We start from the raw sequence: 21,643 nt of genomic DNA on the forward strand, positions 1-21,643 counted from the left end.
GCCTGCTGGATACCAGGGAAACCTCCATCAAGGTGACCAGTTCTGTGTAGGAACAAAAGGACTCTGTTTGCCTAGTTAAATGCTTACCTTAAACTTGATAAGCACTCTTCGTTGGCATTGGCTGCCTCAGGGGGAGGAAACCAGGCCTAACCGTGACAGTCTTCCTTAACAGTGCTCTCTCTGGCATTTCGGTGGGTCTTTCAGTCATGCTGACATGCCCCATTACACTGGAGCAGGTCAGTTCTGCCTGATGCAGACAGTGTGGTGCTCTGGCTCACGTGGCACTGCTAGCACATGGCAGGGTCACTCCTTCAGTGCCCAATTGGCTTTACGACTGAAGCCCCAAACCTGTGCTTGGGAAGGCTGGGCATCAAGGAAGAGCTTCTTTAGCGTGAGGGTGATGGAGCACTGAAACAGGCTGCCCAGTGAGGCTGTAGGGTCTCCTTCTCTGAAGATATTCAAAACCCTCCTGGATGCTTTCCTATGTAATCTACTGCAGGAAACCTGCTTTAGCAGGGGTTGGACTCAATGTTCTGCAGAAGCCTCTTCTAGCCCCTACAATTTTGTGATTCTGTGATCAGCATAGCCAGAGCAGTGATGCTGCCAGTGGGACAAGGAGGCAGCTCATTAGGAATTAATCCTGACAAGTGACAGATATCCTGTGGTGTTCAGCATGGCAAACATTCTTTTCATGTTGCATCAACATCAACAAGAAACTTGATGTTAATGATGGTGTTGATGATGCACTAAAGCCCCAGCATGTGCAACTGACCATCCTCTTTCTGGAAGGTGCATTGGGACCTGCAGCAGCAGCAGATCAGTGATAAGCTGGCCTGACTGTTGAAAATGGGCCTTTTGCAACCACATACATACAGTGTCCCAAATGTGTTTTATTCCTTAATAGCCTCAGACTAAAGAGCAATTTATATTTTGAGTGTAATATTTAAATCAACAAATATCCTTAAAGACCATATCAAACAAAAGGCTTCATCATTGGCCTTTGTTCCTGTAAGAGTAGGAGCACGACCTACTGTGAGGTGCTGCCCCCCTTACATGACACATTAATTCCATCTCTATCCCACTATAGTTTGAGCTGTGAGACACATGGATGTTTTACTGCGTGCACCTGCTCTCCTGATATGGAGACAGAGATGCGCAGTGGATGATGGACATGAGCAGGCGTAGGGGAGTACTGGGTGCTGGCAACAGCAGTGGGATGCACAGTTCCTGCTGGTCCTGGTGGATGCACAGTGGCTGTGGGGCTCTGGACCATTGCTACCAGGTGCAGAATTTCCCTGGAAATTCTGGAAAGGAAAGCATCTATGCATTGCACACAGCCCAGCGCTCCTCCTGCAGCTCCCTGCAGCCAGGCACAGCCATGGTGCAGTTGTTCATGTTTATTGCTGGCCTGTGCGAGCCTCAGGAGGGAAGCATGAAGCAGAGATGCGTTTGGACCATTTTTCAGCCAGCCCTTACTCCAGGAGGAGTATATATGGAGGCTATATTCTCACAGCAGCAGAGCTCCCCTTGGCTTAAGATTAGGGTAGCAGAGGTTCTGTCTTCTCCTGGAGGCACCGTGCTGTTCCCGCTCTTCTCTTATCATGTTTTAATTTCTAACCCACCTGCTGGACACACTGCTTGTAACCGCAGCTGACTCAATTGGCAACATCAATTTGGCAAGTTCCCATCGATAAAAGCGATACTGCCCTGAGAGCACCGCGCTAATGCTTCTAAAAGGGATTTCTGTATCTGCCAGCACTGTTTGTTCCAGCAGCTCCACTTTGAGGGGTGAGTGCCTGCTAGCAGAGGCAGCCCATTCCTTTCTTTGTCTGGAGATCTGGCTAAGCGAGCCACAAGCCCTTTGTAGGGTCAAAGGGACCTACTGAGGGCGGCAACCTATAGTCCCATGCGCTCATGCAGGTGAGTTCTGCCTGTGAGCTTCCCACAAGTGGCCCCAACTCTCATTCTGCTACATGCACAGGGCCAGCACCGTAGGGGTCCCCACGAGTGTACCGTGTCCCTGTCCTCTGAGTGTTGGCCTTGGGGCAGCCAAGGGAGGCAGAGAGTTGGTGGTAGCTCTGGCAGTGAAAAATAACTTGAAATCCACTGTAACTTCGAACTGTATTCAGGCCTGGTGTTAGGAAAGAAGCAATTTAATGTTATTCCTGGAAAAAGAAATTTAAAAAAAAAAAAAAAAAAAAAAAAAAAAGTGGTTTTAGATTGCTTCACTCCCAGGAAAATATTTTTGTTTTTGTTTTGTTTAAGGAATGTCAAAATTGCTTTCATGAAAATGTTTCTTACGGGTGTTCTGTAACACACAGCAACAAGCTATGACAGGCTAGCCACCAACAGCAGTGCTGGGACATGGCTAACAGGCTTGGGGCTGAGTTCTAGGTGGGTCAGCTCTGCTTGCATCGCTCCTTTTATTGGCCAACCTGCATCCAAATATCACCAGTGATGTCCCCCAGGGCTGTACCGGCGGTGCTGTTCCAAACAAAGGCCACTCTTCCCTTTATCCGTGCTCATTGAGAACGTGTGGAGCAGTCATTTGCCAAGAATGATTCAGGCAGGTATCTCTTGTTTTGCAATACGCAAAACACTCATCAGGTGAGCTGCCATTCTCTCTGTTTTTTCCTTTTCTCCTTTTCCCCCTTTTTTTTTTTAATTGATTTTATAGCCTCACGTGTGGTTGGCTGTGCTGCTTTGTGACCCCTGCCCTTCGCAGCAGAGGGGCTGGTGTGATCCTGTCCTTCCTTGAGTACTGTGTTCAGTTTTGGGCCCTCATTTTAAGAAAGACATTGAGGCCCTGAAGTGTGTCCAGAGAAGAGCAGTGAAGCTGGTGAGGGGTTTGGAGCACAAATCTTATGGGGAGTGGCTGAGGGAAGAGGGCTTGTTCAGTCTGGATGAAACTCAGGGGAGACTACATTGCTCTCTCCAACTCCCTGGAATGAGGTAGTGGTGATGTGGGCATCAGCTTCTTCTCCTGGGTAACGGTGAGAGGAAACGGCCTCAAGTTGCACCAGGGAAGGTTCAGATTGGATATTAGGAAAAATTTCTTCTCGGAAAGAGTGGTCAGGCACTGGAACGGGCTGCCCGGGGAGGTATTTAAGGAAAAGGTAAATGTAGTACTCAAGGACATGGTTAGTGGGCAGTATTGGTGGTAGGCAGACGGTTGGACTAGAGAATCTTAGAGGTCTTTTCCAACCTTAATGCTTCTATGACTCCTGTTGCTCTCTCCCCGCAGCGCGGGGCCGCGCCTCTGCATCCCGGTCCTTTTCACCGCAGCCGGCCGGCCCCGCAGGCCGACATCCCAACACGGAGAGGAACAAATCGGCCGCGATCCTTCCATGACGGTGCCTTCAGGAGGCGGCCCCGGCCTGCGGGCGGGGCGGGGGCGGCGCTGCCGGGCCGGTGGCTGGGGTACCCGGCCCGGGTCCGAGTGCGGTCCCGGTCCCAGTCCGGCCCCTAGGCGCTGCCGGAGGGCGCGGAGGTGAGCGGAGCGCGGGGCGATCGCGTGGGGACGGGGCGTGGGGCTGCCGCCGGGGTCGGCGGCCCCGACCCGCCCGGCGCGACGGGGGGAATTGGAGAATTTTTTTTATTTTTTTATTTTTTTTCCGCGGCGGATTTTTTTCCATGGGCGCAGCGCGTCCGTCTTCGTCGCAGCTTTGCCCTCAGCTTCCCGGGAGCTGGAGCCGCTCTGCTCGGAGCTCGCAGTCTGCCCGCTCGTAGTGCTGCGGAGAGCGCGGGCGAAGAGGTCTGCCTCCTACCGCTGCGCTGAGTCCTCTGCCATCCGTCCGTGCTACAAGCGGGCACCGCTTTCCGAAGGGGCTGCACGCACGGTGCCCGCATGTCGTGCGGGCTGAAAGGCGCCCTGCAACCCGAGAAGGACGAATCGGCAGCCGGGTCCGCCGCCGGGCAGCGGTGCGGTGAGAAGATGAGGTGCAAAGGAAGGCTCGAGCGGGGTGCGGCTGACCCGGACCCAGGGGGAGAAGCAACAGAGCTGGTGACGGGGGCGCTCGGACGGCCTTCGTGAACTGACGGAGCTGACCTGGAAAGCGCTGGGGTTTGAGCAGGGCTAAGGCTGGAGGGAGGGCTGGAGAAGAAGGACTGAGCCTCACGAGAGGGCTGTGGGAATGCTTGCTGTGGTAATAGGGGGAGAGAGCCCTGGCAAAGCAGTTGTGAAGAAATGAGTAACTCCTGTACTTAGTGACCTAAAAGCTGGGAAGTTGAAAGATGGTGAGTCCCACAGTATTGGCTAAGAGTGATCTAAACCAGTGCGTTGTTTCCCAATGCATGAGGGGCTGCTCTGCACAGGCCGGATGTTTCTGCATCCTGCCTGCATCCCACCCCAGCTTCTGCCAAGCGCTGCCAGCTTTGCGCTATGACTATTTTTGTTATCATGAAAGCCAGAAGCACAAATCCAGCTGTGTCTACAGGCACTGGTTTTGTGGGGAGAACCGATGACTGGGAAGTCAACATGAACGCCCTTCTTTTCTCATGCTCATCATCTGTCAGCATAAAAGCAGTACTCTTCCTTCAGGGTCAGATATCAGGTGAATAGCAACCTGCCTGCCCTGAGTTGATTGCAGGTGTGCAGCTCATGGCTGTTACCCACATTTCCCTTCTCATTGGTTTCCCACTGGCTCTCAAGGCATTAGCAGCTTCCAGCAGACAGTGTCTCCAAAGAAGCCTCACAGGGCCAGGTTTAGCAGCTGGAGACTGTGAAGCCTCGGGATGCAATTTGATGATGCCACTGAGCTAAGTGATATGCAACTGTAATAGTGCAGCCACCTGAATGCTGCTTCTTGCAGCATCTCTTTGTGCCATTGTTTGTGTCTCACTCTGCAGTGGAGCAAAACCAGTTCTGGAAGCCAAACAAGTAAGAATTCACTTTACGGTGCTCACATGCCCAAAGGAGCGTGAAAGAAAAGCCCGAGGAGGAAGGGAGTGGATTCAGCTGCAATTAGCTCAATTAGCTGCTGGTTTGCTTTTCTTTTGATATCGACTCATACTTTGGCAAGTTCTTACGTGTAATTCTTTATCCATCTTATTTTTTTATTTGGTCATAACCACAGAGGTAAGGTGCTGCCTGCCAGTTGCAGCTAGCACATAAAACCACCCAAATGTACCTTTTCCATGTGGGAATGAGACCGCATCAGTAGAGTACAGCATGGAGTAATCTTGCTATTTATACTGTTGGGGTTTGCATCATGGTCTAGCATGTGATGTCAGGAGAGGTTGGGAACACTGTTCAAGCTCTTCCTGTCCTCATACGCTATCATTTAGCTCCTCACGGCATGTACTTCCCATGCATGTGAAAGTCTTCTGCTTGCTGCGTCTTCTTTCAGATCCTTTTCTCTGCACTTATCTGGGGTTGTCTTTCTCAGCCACTCCTGCCCAAACAAACATATTCAATCCCTTACTTTGTTGGTAACTCAGTTTCCAGAACATATCCACAGATCTTATTTTGGGTGGTGACTTCACCTGGAAACAGGTGTAATGTCAGCGACTGTCACAAAGCAAAAGTGATGGACAGAGAGTCACCTGAAAGCAGATCTGTATCAGGGCTGTGGTGTTTTGCAGGGTTCTGGAGTTAATGTCATCACGTCACAAGTCCACCACTGTCCCAACAAAGCTTCATCTGCTAAGGGAGTAAAAGGAACAGGAGAAATAGAGGAGAACATTTAGCGCATCCATCTTGGGCAAAAGCCAGGCCTGTTTTGTATTACTGAAGCTGGGTGGAGAGAACCACCATTCAGGCCACTGGTAGGGGCTGTCTTTACGGAGTTCAACCTACCAGCATAAGGACATGAACACCCATGCCCCTGGCCTGCAGCCAGTTCTGACTTGTTAGGAGTGAGACTACGCTATACTTGCTCTGTCTTTCTTGCCACCTAGTGCCTGAGGTGGAGGAGTCTTACGGCCATGTGAGAGCAATGCTGGAGCTTCTGGGGTGGTTTGGAAGGTAAAGCACACATGAATCATATTGATTTAGAAAGGAGGGAAACACACAGTAAAGTGGTACAAGATACATTAAAGAATACAGAAAAGAATAGAGCCTGCAATTAAAATAAAAGCTACTATTGGTAAGGCATGCCATCCCTACACACTGAGGTCTGGCCCAATTGGTGGACAGACCTTTGAGCAAGAGTTGTCCTTGCACAGTTTGGTGACAAATAAGGATGTGCTGCTGAATAGCATTCACACCATATTCAACCACTTAAAAAGCAACAAGTCGCATGAATGCAGAAACTCCTCATTGTGAAGCTAAAAGATGGCCTAAGGCCTCATGATTTCAAATTGCAAATTGTGAAAGTGAGCTCCATCTGTGGGTTTGTTAAAGCATCTATCGTTGTATTTTGGGTAATTTTGAGTACAGCAGAGGTGTTATCAATAGCTCATTTCGGTTCAGAAGCACCCAAGTTTAGAAGCAGTAAGCATACAGCCTTATGAAATGCAGTTGATCTTGTTGCTAAGGGTTTGAATATTCTGTGCTTATGATAAACTGGGTATCGGGTATTTGGAAAAATAAATGACAGTTATTTAGATTGAAATGCATAAGGCTTGAGGTGTGTTATGGTACTGTGCCATCGAAAGGGACCTGGACAAGCTTGAAAAGTGGGCTTGTGTGAACCTAATGAGATTCAACAGGGCCAAATACAGTGTTTTGCACTTGGGTTGGGGCAACCCCAGATATGTGTGCACACTGGAAGTATTCACTGAGAGCAACCCGGTGGAAAAGGACTTGGAGGTTCTGGTGGATGAAAAGCTGGACATGAGCCAACAGTTGCAGTCCAGAAGGCTGTATTCTGGGCTGCATCAAAAATGGTCAACAGAGCTAGGGAGGTGATTGTCCCTCTCTTCACCTGGAGTATTATGTCCAAGTCTGGGGTCCTCAGCACAAGAAAGATGTGGAGCTGCTGGAGCAGGTCCAGAGGAGGGCCACAAAGATGCTCAGAGGACTGGAGCACCTCTTAGACAATGGAAGACAGAGGAAGCTGAGCTTGTTAATCCTGGAAAAGAGAAAGCTTCAGTGAGACATCATTATGGCCTTCCAGTACCTAAAAAGAGCTTATAAACAGGATGGAGACAGACTTTTTACATAGTCTGCTAGTGATATATCTAGGGAGAGTGGTTTTAAACTAAAAAAAGGACAGATTTAGACTCTATATTAGAAAGAAATTCTTTACTCCAAGGATAGTGAAGCAGTAGCACGGGCTGCTGAGAGAAGTTGTGCTGTCCCGTCCCTGGAGGTGTTCAGAGCCCGGTTGGATGGGGCCCTGGGCAGCCTTAGTGAGCAGTAACCCTGTCCATGGCAGAGGGTTGGAACTGGGTGGGCTTTAAGGCCCCTTCTAACCCAAGCCATTCTGTGATTTTGAATCTGTAGTTATGTGATTAAGTAGCAACCCACTGTGGTGGTATATTTTTATACATACCAATGCCAAAAAACCACAGCCATCCAACTGTTAAAACAGTATCTGGAGTTGTTTTGATGTTTGCAGAATGAGCACTGTGGGTCAGGAGAACAATTAAGTTTCATGTTTGGCTCAACCAGATTTTGCAAAATAGGTTTCCATTTGTACAGCCAGACATATTGTCTGGGCAAACTGTATTCCAGCTATTGTTATTACTCAGCTGACCATTACTCGGCAGACTATGTCATGTAGAATTAGGGCCAGTGAAATTGCAGCATCTTTGAGAATTTGTTATTAGCATTGCATGTGAGATTCTGGAATTTCAAGCCATTAAATGCACATTTGTTTGTAATTGCTGAGCCATTATCACAGGCCCTGATCAGCATCAGGATAAGCTTGTGTGCTGTTACATTTAAATAGAAACTGTGCTTGGGCATGATTGTAAAAAAGGTATAACTGCATGTTTTTCCCACCTGCTCTTCATTTGTACACAGTGGCACATTGTAAAGCTCTAAGTGGGCTTGCCATGGAAGCATGCTTCAAGAGTTTTTGATGATTCGGATTATTCAGTGCTGGGAAGTAAGTTTGCCAAATTAGGTTGGTTCCAAAATGCACTGTGGACTGGTTCTGCTAACAATCAGAATTCAGTATCCAATGTTGGAGGGTGCCAGATCAGCAATCTGATTCATCACCCACCTGAGATATGTTGTTCGCAAACTCAACATCATGATTGCTGATACATCCCCAGGGATGCTGGAACAGGCACTACTGTAACCACTGAGTGTGATCCAATCATGTTGTACATAAAACAACAATTTTAAGAGGAAGGTTTCTCACAGTGTTTCATTTCATGCCAAACCAGCAGTTCATCAGTATGATTCATCCCATATGGTGAATGGGGGAGGGCCTTGCCACTGAAGCATGTCATGCTCATTTCCCTGTCCTTTTTCAACAGACCTCAAGTCAGGGGACATAGCAGGAATGAGCCATGCACTAGCTTATTCACCTGGGGCTTCAGCTCAGTGTAATAAGGTTATAGGAGTTGCTAGTAATAGTGCTTCCTGAAATTAATCTGGAGCTTGTCAAGTGATAAGACATTCCCAGCCACAGTCTTGGTAGTGGATCCACCCAATAGCGAAGGTTCATAGGGTTTGAGTACATTCCCTCTGAGGGTGGGAATTCCGGGACCTAAAGCCAAATCTGCCACTAGTGCAAACAGAGATACTCTTGCTGCTTCGCCATGCCAGAGGAGGCATCACCATTTAATGATTGACTACCTAGGCTGTTTTTGGTACACGGCATCCACATTAAAATCTCAAACTACAGTAGAATCCCACCTCTGTGGATTATTCCCCCGTGGGTCAACAGCAATGATTTCTTGTTTGATAAAGAGGTTATAGAATCAGTTACTTTGCCATCAGATTCACCTGGGCTGTCCCAAATATTTCCGTCATAGTCACTGTGACAGGCCTTTTGTCATACTTAATTCTAATTCTGCCCTTTTAATTCACCTTTCAACTTTGTTTTCTTATCCTAAACCTTCATCTTGCTCATTCTCAGTTTTCCATATAGCTTTTGTGTCATGGCTTATTGACCATTGTGCAAACTTAACATTTCCTTCCCAGTGATTAGTCAAGATAGGGGTACTATTTCTGAAGGATGTCTAGTTTTGAAGTCCTTCTACTCCAAGTCTGAGTCTCCCTATGCAACATTAAGGCTAAACTTGCTTTCCCTGTATCTGTTGCTATCACTGATGTCCCAGGGTAGAGCACCTTGTGCATTAAGGATATTCTGGGCAGCCAGTCCACTCAGAGAAGCGTTCAAAAGTATCCCAGGGAGGGAGGAAGATTATATGCTCATCTTCTACACATCTGCATTATACCATGTCACACTGAATTTAATAAAGAGAAGGTGTTTTCAACTGCACCTCTGCTGGAACTCTGAAGAACTATTCTGTTTTCCAGGAATATCTGTCTGACTTCATCCTGATCTCAAGGTGTGCAGCATCATCACACTCATCCAAACCAGTTCTCCTCTGAATATTTGGAATATTTTATGGATATTTGCCCAAACTGATCTGCAATACAATTGATCGAGGTTGTGGTGACCCAAGGCAGTGGAGGAGCACCTCCATTGGCAGGAGAAGTTGCACCATGAAATTTTTAGTAATAGGGTGCAGAGAGGCTGTGTTTCCCTGCTTAGGTTTGGACAACTGTGTGGTGGCAGAAAGTTCAGCCTCAGAGTCATCCTTCACAATGCCAAATGTCAGTGTGTATTTTCTTCCAGGCATTTCAGTGAGGTTGGGCATGTGCATTTCTGCTTGAGCAGTTGTAAAACCAGAGAAATGATGTTAGTTCTTAATTCTTGAAATAATTGGCTTTTGTCGTGACTGTGAGACTCAAGGGCAGCTGCTTGTGCTTAGGCATCCTTAGCTTGATGTAAAGTGGCTTGTGAGCTGGTTTTTAATGCCTGTACTCAGGTTTCTACTCTTTGTTTTGCAGTTCTAAGCAAAATGCTTCCAGCATCTGGTACCACTGTGTGGAGACCAGTGAAAAGTTCCTTTTCCTCTGTTCTTTCACGTTTGTGACTGCCACCTCTGAAATTCTTCTTGCAGGATTTCCCAATTAAAACAACTGTTAGCTACCCTACTCCAATCCCACTTAGCCGTTTTCCATCTCTTTTAGCCATTTTCACTGTTTCTGTACACCCTCCTTCCAAGCATCCATGACTCGTGGATTTCACAGAACCCCACTTCTGTCATGAATTACTTTCACGGTGCAAATGGGGAAAGACAGGGCCTCACCTAGATCACGAATGTGGTGCATTTGTATGTTGCAAGAGTTGACGTGGTTACATCATGAGTTAACCCAATAGACAGTGATAGTACTGGGGAAAGCATTAATAAGCAAAATGCTTTGACTTAGATACAGTTTGTGGACAAAGTCAAGGCATTTTAAACATGTTAACTACAGCACCTGGGTAGACTTTTGAAAGACCACTTCTCTCTGAGGCTGAGATCACGAGCGGCTTCATGCCTCTGATTTGTGTTTGCTGTTGTGGCCTGGGGGCAGGACAGAAAAGCATAGCTTCAAACACCAGTCCCACCTCCACCGTTCTGCTGCAGAATGCCTCACACCAAGTATTCCTAAAGACCAATCTTGACCATAACTCTACCCAGCACATTGTAACAAATCACTGCATCACTTCCTATGTACCGGGTTTGTAAAAGTGCTGAACTTGAACTATCAAAGGGGTAAAAGCTGAAGGAACAGAGCAGAGCAGTGTTGTGCATGGTCTTTGAGCTGAAAAATGTCACAAGCTTTGCTTTGACGATGTGCATAATCTGTAGGTCTGCCTTTTTCCTAACTTGTTTGTGATGAAAGCTTTGCCAGCTTTGATTTTCCATTGTTCTTGAAAGAAAGGAAGTGCATTTCTGTAGCTCTGAAACACATCACGAAAGCTGATTTATGCAAACTTTCAGCAGCTTCTTCTCTGGCCTTACCACCACATGTTTTTGATGCAAATCACACCCACTAGTTATTGTAAATTCTCTGAGCTCTAGGTTCGTGTTTAATTTACTTAATTTTGGTTGTAACAAAGGTTATTCAAAAGTTTACTTGGTCATTTTTCCTTTGATTGAGGTTCTGGGAATTTTTTTTTGTATTTCCTTGTGAAGTGTTTCTAATGGCTTTTAGAGAAAAGGTACAGGTGCTACCTCTAGAACACTTGTCACCGCTTTCCGGGGAAAACCAAGGCAACAGCTGAAACATGTAAACAGAGGAATTGATTATGGACAAGACATCCTCCATTAAGCAGCAGCAAAACACTCCAGGTCTCTTGCAACATTCACTTGGGAAAACATCCTGGGCTCAGCGTTAGGCAGCATATAAAACACAACATTTAAAAGCAGCACCTTGCCTGACCCACAGAGATGTGCTCTGGGGTTCTCTTCTGCCACCTACAGTGAAGTGCAGCCCCATCTACCTCGTGGCAGGTCCTGACTGCCGTTCTCTGTGCCTTGCTCAGTGCACAGCACGCTGCTCCAGCCATGCTTGGCTGGCTGTCACTTGAAGCAAAGGGAGCTATAGGATGAGTGCTTGTGCTTTCCCTGGTGCTTCACTGCTGTTGCTGGAACAACTGTTGTCATTTGCTGCTATTATTTACTGCCAGAGATCCTTCTCTTCCCTTGGGCTGCCGAGTAGCTTAAAGAGAAAGCATTGCTATTTTTGGGACATTGCTATTTCCCCACTGCTTATAGGAGAGGTGTTGGGGGAGCAGTAGTGCTCTCTTGATTACCTTTTCCCAAGATTTATTCTTCAGTCAAGCTGTTCTCTGGAAGCTAAACTATCGGAGGACTTTGTAGGCTGAATTTTCTGCCTTAAACACTTGAAAGAATCCCCCTTTTTTGTGGAAATTTGATCTTAGATTGGTTTAACTGGCAAGCCCTTTGTACTACAAGTAGGTAAATGTAAATGTGAACTTACGGTCTCTCATGTACTTTATTTGTTTAAAGACTTTCCATTGTAAAGGGAACATTGGGAAGCAGATGTTGCCACAAAGGGACACAAATACATGAGCCTCTCGAGGGGCAGTGACCTTCACTGCCAATAGTATGACTTCTTTTGTTTGCACCAGTGGTGCAGAACTGCTCGACAGGTGGTAAGCCAAAATCCAAATGCGTATTTCTCTTGCAGAGGAAAAAAAACCCAAACAATGAGGAACTTAACTGGCAGGCTCTGGGGAACTGGAGCTGCAGGGGGTGGGCTGAGTGGGAGGAGGCCATGAGCATAACAACTCACTGCACACCAAAACTGCAACCCTTCAGCTCCTTGTGGCACCTCTGCCCAAGTGTGTTTAAGAAACAGAGACAGCTGCTATGAACAAAAGTCACAGGGGGTAGGCGTGAGGTGATGTGAGGAATCACAGAATGGGACTTGAAAAGGTGACAAGGGGCAGGAGGAAGGTGAAGACCTGCATGAGGTCAAGCAAAAGGAGACATAAGCAAAGATGTGAGGAGGCAGAGGAGACCTGAGAGGAAACACTGGAGGGCATGCAAAAGGAGGTGAGAGGACATGCACAAAGAAATGTCTCCAGAGTGAAGGGAGGGCGAGGAGGAGAGGTGTGGAAGGGTACATGGGTGGAGGTGCTGTCCTTGAAGAAGGTAGTGCAGTAAAAGTACCCTTGAGGGATTGTGGCATGTGGACAAACCAAGCTGGGGCACGGATACCCTTGAAGGTCAGTGCCCGAAGAGGAACCATATGGGCACAGGGACATGCCTGTGGGTCTGTGGCTGGTGGATGACTGATGTCAGAATGGGGATTTCCCTGTGTCCTGCAGAGAGCCTGTGCCAGGGTGGGTATGCTCTGAAGGACTGCAGGCTGTGGAGGGCTGGGCAGAAGAGTTGTAAGAAGCAAGAAGCAGTGGTGGGAAGGAGTAAGATGGAAAGAGTGGCAAAAATAAGCTGTTATGCATTGACCAAAGGAACAGGAACAGACTGAGTGTAAGCAGCAGGGAAAAGAAAGGAAGCTGGTACTGAGCAGGAGGGGGAAAGAGGAGCTGAAGAGGAGCCTGGGAAAAGAGAGGAAAGGTATTTCCCAAACTATTTGTTTAATTGTTTCACTTCTTCTGCTCAGGAGCTGAATTGGAAATTAAAAGTAAAGTTGATTGCTAATAAATTTAGAAAAAGGTAGTTGGTAATAAATCACATGATACTGAATTTCTGAAGTCAAGACTGCAACAGTATGCTCACTGTGCTGGGATGCAAACTGCTTACAGATCACATGGCAAACAATACAAAGCCCATGTACATGTCACTTGGGTAGCATTTCCTCTTCCATACACGAGACTGGCATATACTTGCATTGCTGTGTTGGCACTTTGGTGTTTTCCTGTTTACAGCGCTCTAGAGAAGAGCCAGCATTGGCCAGCTGCAAGTGTTTATGAGCAGTCATCTTGGAACAAGTGGTGGAGGCAAAAGCCATACAGTAGAAAGGTCTCCCATGCTCGTGTGCTCTTCTTCCTTCTGAACTGAAGTGGGTCATAAAGAGAAGAGGGAGAGAAGAGAGTTGGGGCAGATGACATGGTCTTGCCATTTCTTGTAGCTGTATGGGAAGAAAGTGTTCATTGTCCTCTTGGAGTCTCAAGGAAAGAGGATGGAAGAAAGGGCTGCTTGCTGTGACATGGCAGCTCCCAAGCCCGACAGAGTGCAGTGCTGCCAGCCAGATGATGTGTGCAAACTGAGGGACTTGAGACATGCTGCAAAATCACAGGGTGTTGAACTCTCCTTCAAATGGAGGAAAAACTGAACTGAGATGAATCTCAGCTGAGATTTTTCTTTTCTTTTTTTCCAACTGAAGTATAAATGATCTAAAGTGGAAGGTTCTGTTCTGTTATTAAGCTGACCTGTAGGTATCTGTAGCAGGCTGATTGAGTTCGCTGTTACATTCTGCACTTTTTAGTTTGTGACATAAAGCTCCTGCTTTTGCTGATGGACTGTATTGACTTTATTTATTCTAAATTATGCATATCTCCCTTTGTATGGGAACTGCTGAATCACAGCCTGAACCTCTGATTGATCACCTGAGGCGAGCAATGAGTGAAGCACAGGGAGCACAGGTGAAGGCAATTCTGATTTGAAACACATCTGGTTTGAAAATGACAGACTCATGAAGATAAAATGGAATACAGACTGTATTTCTTGACAAGTGGCAAGCATGTAGGCAAGCATGGCATGTATCCAGGGAATTGAGGGTAAATCTTGGTTTGTGATAAATAGAAGAGAGTCTTCTATGCTGGAGATCTCCAAAAGCCACCTGGATGTAGGCCTGGGCACCTTGCTCTGAGTGGCCCTGCTGGAGCAGGGGTTTGGACTAGAAGATGTCCAGAGGTCACTTTCCCACCTCAGCCATTCTGTGATTCTGTGATATGATGATTCTGCACTTCTGTGTTCCTACACTCCACAGAACTTGTGCAGATGGGCCTCTGATGGGCTGTGGTCCCTGTGATGGTTCTGGGAAGAGCCCAGAGGGTTGTTTCTTGAGCTCCCCTTCTGCCACCAACTCCTTGAGCTTCTTTGTAGGTGTGCAAGTGTGTTTTACCATGCATTCTAACAATCTATATAGGGACTGTGGTTTCTGATGCGGACCTGTGGGCACTGCTGCAGAATGGAGAAGCCAGGACACTTCTTTAGAAATATCCTTAAGACATAATTTAGCATGCTGGCATACAGGAGAGTTCATATGCAACTCTGCCATGGTGATATATTGTGGCTCGTGGTCTGCTGACTGCTTGTCTCTTTTTCTGCTTTCTTCCTCTCCAGATCACAACATTTCTTCTGGAAGAGTAAGCTCTGATGGGAACAAGAATGCTCAGGATGCCCAACTGCCTGCTAAAGCTGACCCGGGTGGTGCTTGGCCACAAGCTCAGAACTCTCTTCATCCTTGCCTTTAAGTTCATGTCCTTTGTCTCCATCATGTTGTACTGGAGGATCACGGAGGACTCTAAGGACAGGGACCAAGTCTACTTGCCTGTTCAGATCCGCTGTGCTCACTCTGTTCCCTCTCCTCCCTGTGCTGTTGCTGGTGAACCTCCTCCTCCCCCAGGAGATGTGTTTTTTGTGGAGACCTCTGAACGAACCAACCCAAATTACCTATTCATGTGCTCTGTGGAGTCAGCTGCCCGGACGCACCCAGGGACGAGGGTCGTGGTGCTCATGAAAGGCCTGGCAAACAGAAATGCCTCATTACCCAACCACTGGGGCTTCTCATTGCTAAGCTGCTTCCCCAATGTGGAAATCCGTCCCTTGGATTTGTCGGAGCTATTCTCTGGGACACCTCTAGCAAAGTGGTACTTGCAGGCTCAGCAGCGCTGGGAACCTTATTTCCTACCCATCCTGTCTGACGCCTGCAGAATTGCCATCATGTGGAAGTTTGGGGGCATCTACCTGGACACAGACTTCATTGTGCTTAAGAACTTAAAGAACCTCACCAATGTGCTCGGCACCCAGTCCAAGTATGTACTGAATGGAGCCTTTCTGTCCTTTACACCCAAACACAAGTTCATAGAGCTTTGTATGCAGGACTTTGTGGAGAACTACAACAGCTGGATCTGGGGGCATCAAGGCCCACAGCTCCTAACGCGTGTCTTTAAGAAGTGGTGTTCCATCAGGAGTCTTCGGAGCAGTAAGAGCTGCAAAGGGGTGAGTGCTCTGCCCCGAGAGGCTTTTTATCCCATTCGGTGGCAGGACTGGAAGAAATACTTTGAAGCAGTCAGCTCCACTGAGCTGAATGAACTGCTGAAGAACACCTATGCTGTGCATGTATGGAACAAGAAGAGCCAAGGGACAAGGCTAGAGATCACATCGCAGGCTTTGCTGGCTCAGCTGCATTCTCATTTCTGCCCTGCCACATATGATGTCTTGAAGATGGACTTTAAATGGCACTGACTCCAAGGATCAGCTAACAGATATTGCCTGGGACCTCCCGACCATTCAACTGTTTCATTTCAGATAAACTTTTTTTGAAGTGAAGGTGGTGGGAGTTGAGGATAAAAGCCATCTGTGAGGTTTAGATGGAGCCTGTATTTTCAGCCCATCTGTGCAGCTCTTTGTCTTGACTTTAACAATATTTTGATTCTCTGCAGGACCCACCTTCTGCTCTCCTCAGTTAGGTGGAGGAATCTCAGGATGAGGAGTGAGTGCTGGGCCACTTGTGGCAGCCTCCATAAACCTCTTGAAGATTAAGACTCCTTTCTGTAGATGCAGATCTGGAAGGGGCCTTGTAGAAACAAGTATCTCATCCTCTGTTACTGCCTCAAAGCAACAAAAGGATGGGAGAGCAAAGAACAGGAACTGAAGAGCTTAAGGGTGTGCTTGAAGAGGTGTCTTAAGAAAAAATGTGAAGGAAAACAGAGATGAAAGGTGAAACGGCTAAAGTGATGTTTTTCTTTTCATTCCTTTTTGTTCTGAAGACTTTGATGGAAGAGACCTTCTCATGGTACTTGTCCAAGGAGAGAATAGGACATTGGAGTCTCTTTAGTGTTGTGGGTCTAAAGATTTGCTTTGAAATTTGGCGTGAATCAGGACGAGAGGATCTGAGTCTCGTTCATCATTTAAAAAGAGTTCTTGCACAGCAGTGATTTGTGGTATAGTAACAGCAAATTAACTCTCCTGTAATGAGCAGGAGAGCTCTCCCAAATCACATCTTAAATTGCATGTAACACAGGAAGAGCCGATATGTCTTTTACACTGGGCTTGTAAGTGTGACCAAATTTTCCTAACTGCATCTATGATCTTTCAGTGTTTAAACTGATCCAAAAGGGGAAGAAGTGATACTTCCAAGTATTCCCAAAGTTACAGAGAGTGTGGTGGAAACCTTTACTGTCTAAATTCAAGTTCAGGAACTGAGTCATTTATGATGGACTTCTTCAGGTAGCCTCCAGCTAGCTCCAGCCCTCCTCCAGTTCACTATTCATTGTGCAGGAGTGTAAATCTCTCCTGGGAGGTCTGGAGAAGTGCAGTGAAAAGATTTACTCTTCTCCTCTGAGCATGTGACTGAATTATGATGGAGAACGTTAATGTATCACTCTTACGGTGCTGTTGTGTCTTTGATGGTTCCACCATAGAGGCAAATTTGTTGGACACGCGATGGCAAAAAAAAATTGTCCTTTGCTTTGATAGCCAAAAGGATGTGCTCTTACAGTTCATTATATAAAAACATCAGAGAAAGAGCAGCAGGAAGCAAAAGTAAGGTAGAAACCATAAGCTTCCTTGTATCTGTTCCTCACCACAACCTAAAGGGTTTTTCTCAGACACGTGACACAGTGGAGTTGACAGAGGTGAACAAATTATTGGCCATCCCCTCTCCTACAGTGATCTCATTGTAAAATCTTTTCTGCCTTTAGTGTGGGGATTTTCTTACCCCCAGGAACAGCAGTGGGGTACTCCAGTGACCCTTCTGGTGGCCATGAGTCAGTGAGATTTCCAGTGTCATGAAGCCTCATAGCAAGAGCTCTTAAAAGGAGTGCTACCTGCAAGTCCTTTGAGGGTGATGTAGATAATTGCTAGGTTTGCAGTTTTCTGAAGCCTCTTCTGTTTCCCATGTCAAACAGAAACAAGGCGAGGTTTGTTCAACTTAGTCAAAAGTAAAAGACCGTGCACGCAATGACAACATTTCTCAGGTTGTCTTGGGTTTATTTCTCTTTTTTGGAGGATAAAAACAAGAAAGCCAAATTGCCTATCACTTTTCCACAACAGTTCCCTGTCACAGAATCACACAGAATCACAGAATCACCTGGGTTGGAAGGGACCTCAAGGATCATGTAGTTCCAACCCCCCTGCCTAGCAGGGCCACCAAACATACACATTCAGATCATGTTCCCCTGGGGAACATGGCTTTGGGAGCTCAGCAGGTTGTGCACCTTTTGTTTATTTGCATGCTGAGCTGTCTGACTGGAAGCTGCTGCTGCTCTGCAACGGAAGCTACCTGCTACCAGTTGGGTAAGGCAGGAGCTCTGTGCACAAGCAGCTGCTCTGGGATGAAGAAGGTGTTGGAAACACCCTTCCACTGGGTGACTCCAAATGTGTACATATATATGTAATGCTGTGTCATGATTTTGGCTGGGGTGGAGTTCTTTCCCTTTAGCAGCCCATATAGTGCTATGCTCTCCGTATCTATCTGGAACAGCACTGACATTGCACCGATGTTTTGTCTGTGCTCTTATGCTAAGAAAACTCTCTCCACTCCCCCAAGGGTAGCAGGCTGGGGGATAAGCAAGAGATTGGGATGGGACATTGCCAGGACAGCTGATCTAAACTGACTGAAGGGGCATTCCATGCTGCATGACGTCACACTCAGCAATAAAATGTGGAAGGAAGACAGAGATAGAGGGGCTCTTGTTATGATGTCTATCCTTCTGAACAACTGTGTCATATATTAAGGCCCTGCTTCCCAAGATATGTCCAAACATCGCTTGTTAATGGAGAGTAGAGAAAAATTGTTCTCTCTCTCTTTGCTTCTGCACTGCCTTTGTTTGTTTTTCTCTATTTTCCCCTTCAATTCAATTGTCTTTATCTCAACTTGTGAGCTTTTTTTTTTTTTTCTGATCCTGTTTTCTCCTCGTGTTCCTTTGAGACAGGGGAGTGAGAGAGCAGTGCGGTGGAATTCAAACAGCCATCAGTGCAAAACCACCCCATGCTGCCCCTTTGTTCTGCTTAGCTTTAGGGCAATGATGGAGACATTCAGGATTCTGAATCTCCAAACACTGAACATCTTTAAGAACAACAGCTTTGTGGAGAGCAGCAGATCTTCATGACTGCTTTAAGTGGTCTTAACCACAAAAAGAGATATAAATGGATGATATTTTCACATCATGCTCTATCTATACCTATTCATTTCCCCTCCCACACACTGCTTTCTTTAGAAGCAGCCACAGAATCATCAACTCTGGCCTTATCTATGGCCAGTGGAACATGGTTTCTCCTTCTAACGATTGTTTCTGATTTGGGCTCTTTATGCTAAGCAACAAAAACCGCAGTGAGCCAGGAACCAGGGAAGGTAAAATGGTGTTTCATGATTGTAAAGCCTTAACAGAATCTCTACTGTGGCAATATCAGGGACTGATTACAGACATATTTGGGACCTACTAAATATTTGACTTGGTGTACTACTGCTTACTCTAAGGAAGTGCCTTTTTGCATAAGTGAAATGTTTTTGTTGTTCTTGTTTTGTGTGTGTGTGTGGTTTTTTTCCCTGTAGAGTCAATGTTCCAAGGTTATAAGCAGAGTCTGTAGCCCTCCATCTTGTGAAAGCAAAATAAATACAGTTTTATTATTTCTTCTCTCTACCATTTTGTTCTGTGATGCGTTGGTGGCAGGTCTGAACAATCTGTTCGTTACTATGCAGAAAAGTATTTTAAAGTCATGTCCAGAAATGGCTCAATAAAATTAAGAGAGTGGAATGAGAGTGAGGTAAATTGATTATAATTACATGGGGAATGGAGGCTCTGGGGACCACAACTAAAGTATTGTCTTTGGGACTTGAAGGGAGGGTGCAGAGAAAAGTGTGGTACTGTTCCTGATTGAACCAAGTTGGAATCTCTTTGCCCAGTTTGTGTTTGTGTCATTTGCCTGGTTTTGTCCTCTTAGATAAACACTCCTAGTGTGTTTACTGGGGGAGCAAAGAGGGAAATAGAGAAGGCCTTGATGTTATGCAAGTGCTGATCAGCAACAGCTAAAACATTAGCATGTTAATGGCATTGTTTTGGTCGCAAATCTAAAGCATGGCTCCATAGGAGATGCTGTCAGAAAAATCAGCTCTATCCCAGCCAGACCCAGTACAGATGAATAAGTGACTGAAACACTGGCATATGAGGAAAGGCATATGAGAGAACACAGATCATTTTTCCTGGAGAAGATCAGGCTTGGTGGTCAGACCTTTTCACTGTTTATAAATACCTGTTTGAAGATGGAGGTTAAGAAGCACAGATACAGCTTGGCTGGAGAATAGCTTGAGAGCAGCCCTGTGGATTTGGGAATGTCAGCTGATGAAAGACCCAACATGAGCTGGCAATGTGCGCTTGCAACTCAGAAGCCCAAGTGTATCCTGAGTTGCATTAAGAGAAGTGCGACCAGCAGGTCGAGGGAGGGGATTCTGCCCCTTCGCTCTGCTCTTGTGAGACCCCACCTGGAGTACTGTGTCCAGTTCTGGAGCCCTCAAGGTAAGAAAGACATGGGCTTGTTGGAGCTGGTCCAGAGGAGGGCCACAAAGATAATCAGAGGGCTGGAGCACCTCCCCAGTGAGGACAGGCTGAGAGCAGGGGCTCTTCAGCCTGGAAAAGAGAAGACCCTGAGGAGACCTGATAGCGGCCTTCTGGTACCTGAAGGGCCTACAGGAAAGCTGGGGAGGGGCTTTTTGTAAAGGCATGTAGCAACAGGACAAGGGAATGGCTTTAAAACTGGAAGAGTAAATTTAGACTAGATATCAGGAAGAAATTCTTTACTGTGGAGCTGGTAAGACACTGGATCTGGTTGCCCCCAACAGGGAAGTTGGAACTAGATGATCTCAAAGTTTCCAACCTAAACCATTCTATGGTTCTATGAAACACGAAAAATGTCTGTTTTATGGATGAATTAAAGGCAAATACATTAAAGCTGGCATGGCAGAGGTCCTAGCTTAGACTAATTGCTATTCCTGATGATCTGTAATCCTTTAATTTTAAAGCCTTGAGTTCACAAAACAGTTGTATTAATTTACAGAATTCCTATTTTTTAATCTTTTATGCTTTCAGACCTGCTTACTTAAAGGAATATAACAGTTTTGTAGAGATCAGTGAGCCAGTAATTATGCTCTTCTGGCCAACTCATGACAAAAAGAAAATCCATTTAGTCCAGGCTTCTTTCTTGAGCACCTCTATTTCTCTTTGGAAACATTTCTACAAAAGAAGCCTATCCAGAAAGTTTTAGACTATATATTAGGAAGAAATTATTTACAGTGAGGGTGGTGAGACACTGGAACAGGTTGTCCAGCAAGGTTGTGAACGCTTCCTCCCTGGAAGCATTGAAAGCCAGGCTGAATGGGGCTTTAAGCAACGTGGTCTAGAGAGAGGTGTCTCTGCCTATAGCAGAGGGTTGAAATTAGATGGTCTTAAAGCTCCCTTCCAACCCAAACCATTCTATGATTCAACCAAGCAAGCCTTTGGTCAAAGTAATTCCAGATAAATATGGAAACTGAGAGAAGAACTGCTGAGAACTTTGGAGTCCTGGTTGATGAAAATTTCAACATAAATCAGTAGTGCGTGCTTGCAGCCCAAAAGGCCAGTGGTATCCTGGGTTCCATCAGAAGAGGGGTGGCCAGCAGGGCAAGGGAGGGAATTGCCTACGCTTTTCTGCCCTCAGATGGCCCCTACTGGAATACTGCATCCAAGCCTGGGGCCCCCAGCATGGGAAAGATGTGGAACTTCTGGAGAGGGTCCGGAGAAGGGCTACAAAGATTATCCAAGGGCTGGAGCACATCTCCTGTGAAAAAGGCTGAAGGGAGAGGGCTTGCTGTATGGGAACTGCTGAGTCAGGGCCTGAACCTCTGATTGATCACCTGAGGCGAGCCATGAGTCAGCCAGAGGAGCACAGGTGGAGGCAATTCACCTGTGCTGCCTGAAGGGGTGGAGCCAGGCTCCATCCCTCTTAGAGCTATTGAAGAGCTGGCTACCAGTGGGGAAGGATCTCTTCTGGAGAT

The 21,643-nt window shown here is 46.5% G+C and overlaps 1 protein-coding gene across 3 annotated transcripts; it reads left to right on the plus strand.

Annotated features, from left to right (window-relative positions):
• Positions 1 to 3,372: 3,372 nt before the first annotated feature.
• A4GALT (alpha 1,4-galactosyltransferase (P blood group)) lies at positions 3,373 to 17,672 on the plus strand. Of its 3 annotated transcripts, XM_052690671.1 has the most exons (3): positions 3,373 to 3,490; positions 3,644 to 4,063; positions 14,734 to 17,672. In XM_052690671.1, the coding sequence occupies exon 3, from the start codon at positions 14,767 to 14,769 to the stop codon at positions 15,856 to 15,858; it is 1,092 nt and encodes a 363-aa protein (XP_052546631.1). In that variant the 5' UTR covers positions 3,373 to 3,490; positions 3,644 to 4,063; positions 14,734 to 14,766; the 3' UTR covers positions 15,859 to 17,672. The 3 variants fall into 3 exon arrangements, with proteins under 3 accessions (XP_052546631.1, XP_052546629.1, XP_052546630.1); XM_052690669.1 differs by lacking the exon at positions 3,644 to 4,063 and having other exon boundaries at positions 3,377 to 3,490; XM_052690670.1 differs by lacking the exons at positions 3,373 to 3,490; positions 3,644 to 4,063 and adding an exon at positions 4,070 to 4,236.
• Positions 17,673 to 21,643: the final 3,971 nt, after the last annotated feature.

The sequence above is a fragment of the Tympanuchus pallidicinctus genome, unplaced genomic scaffold (assembly GCF_026119805.1).
Source record: "Tympanuchus pallidicinctus isolate F22 unplaced genomic scaffold, pur_lepc_1.0 scaffold27, whole genome shotgun sequence".
In the NCBI taxonomy this organism is placed as follows: domain Eukaryota; kingdom Metazoa; phylum Chordata; class Aves; order Galliformes; family Phasianidae; genus Tympanuchus; species Tympanuchus pallidicinctus.

What these genes read in the sequence shown, in the direction of transcription:
- A4GALT (XM_052690671.1), top strand. Translation starts at nt 14,767, where the DNA reads ATGGGAACAAGAATGCTCAGGATGCCCAACTGCCTGCTAAAGCTGACC.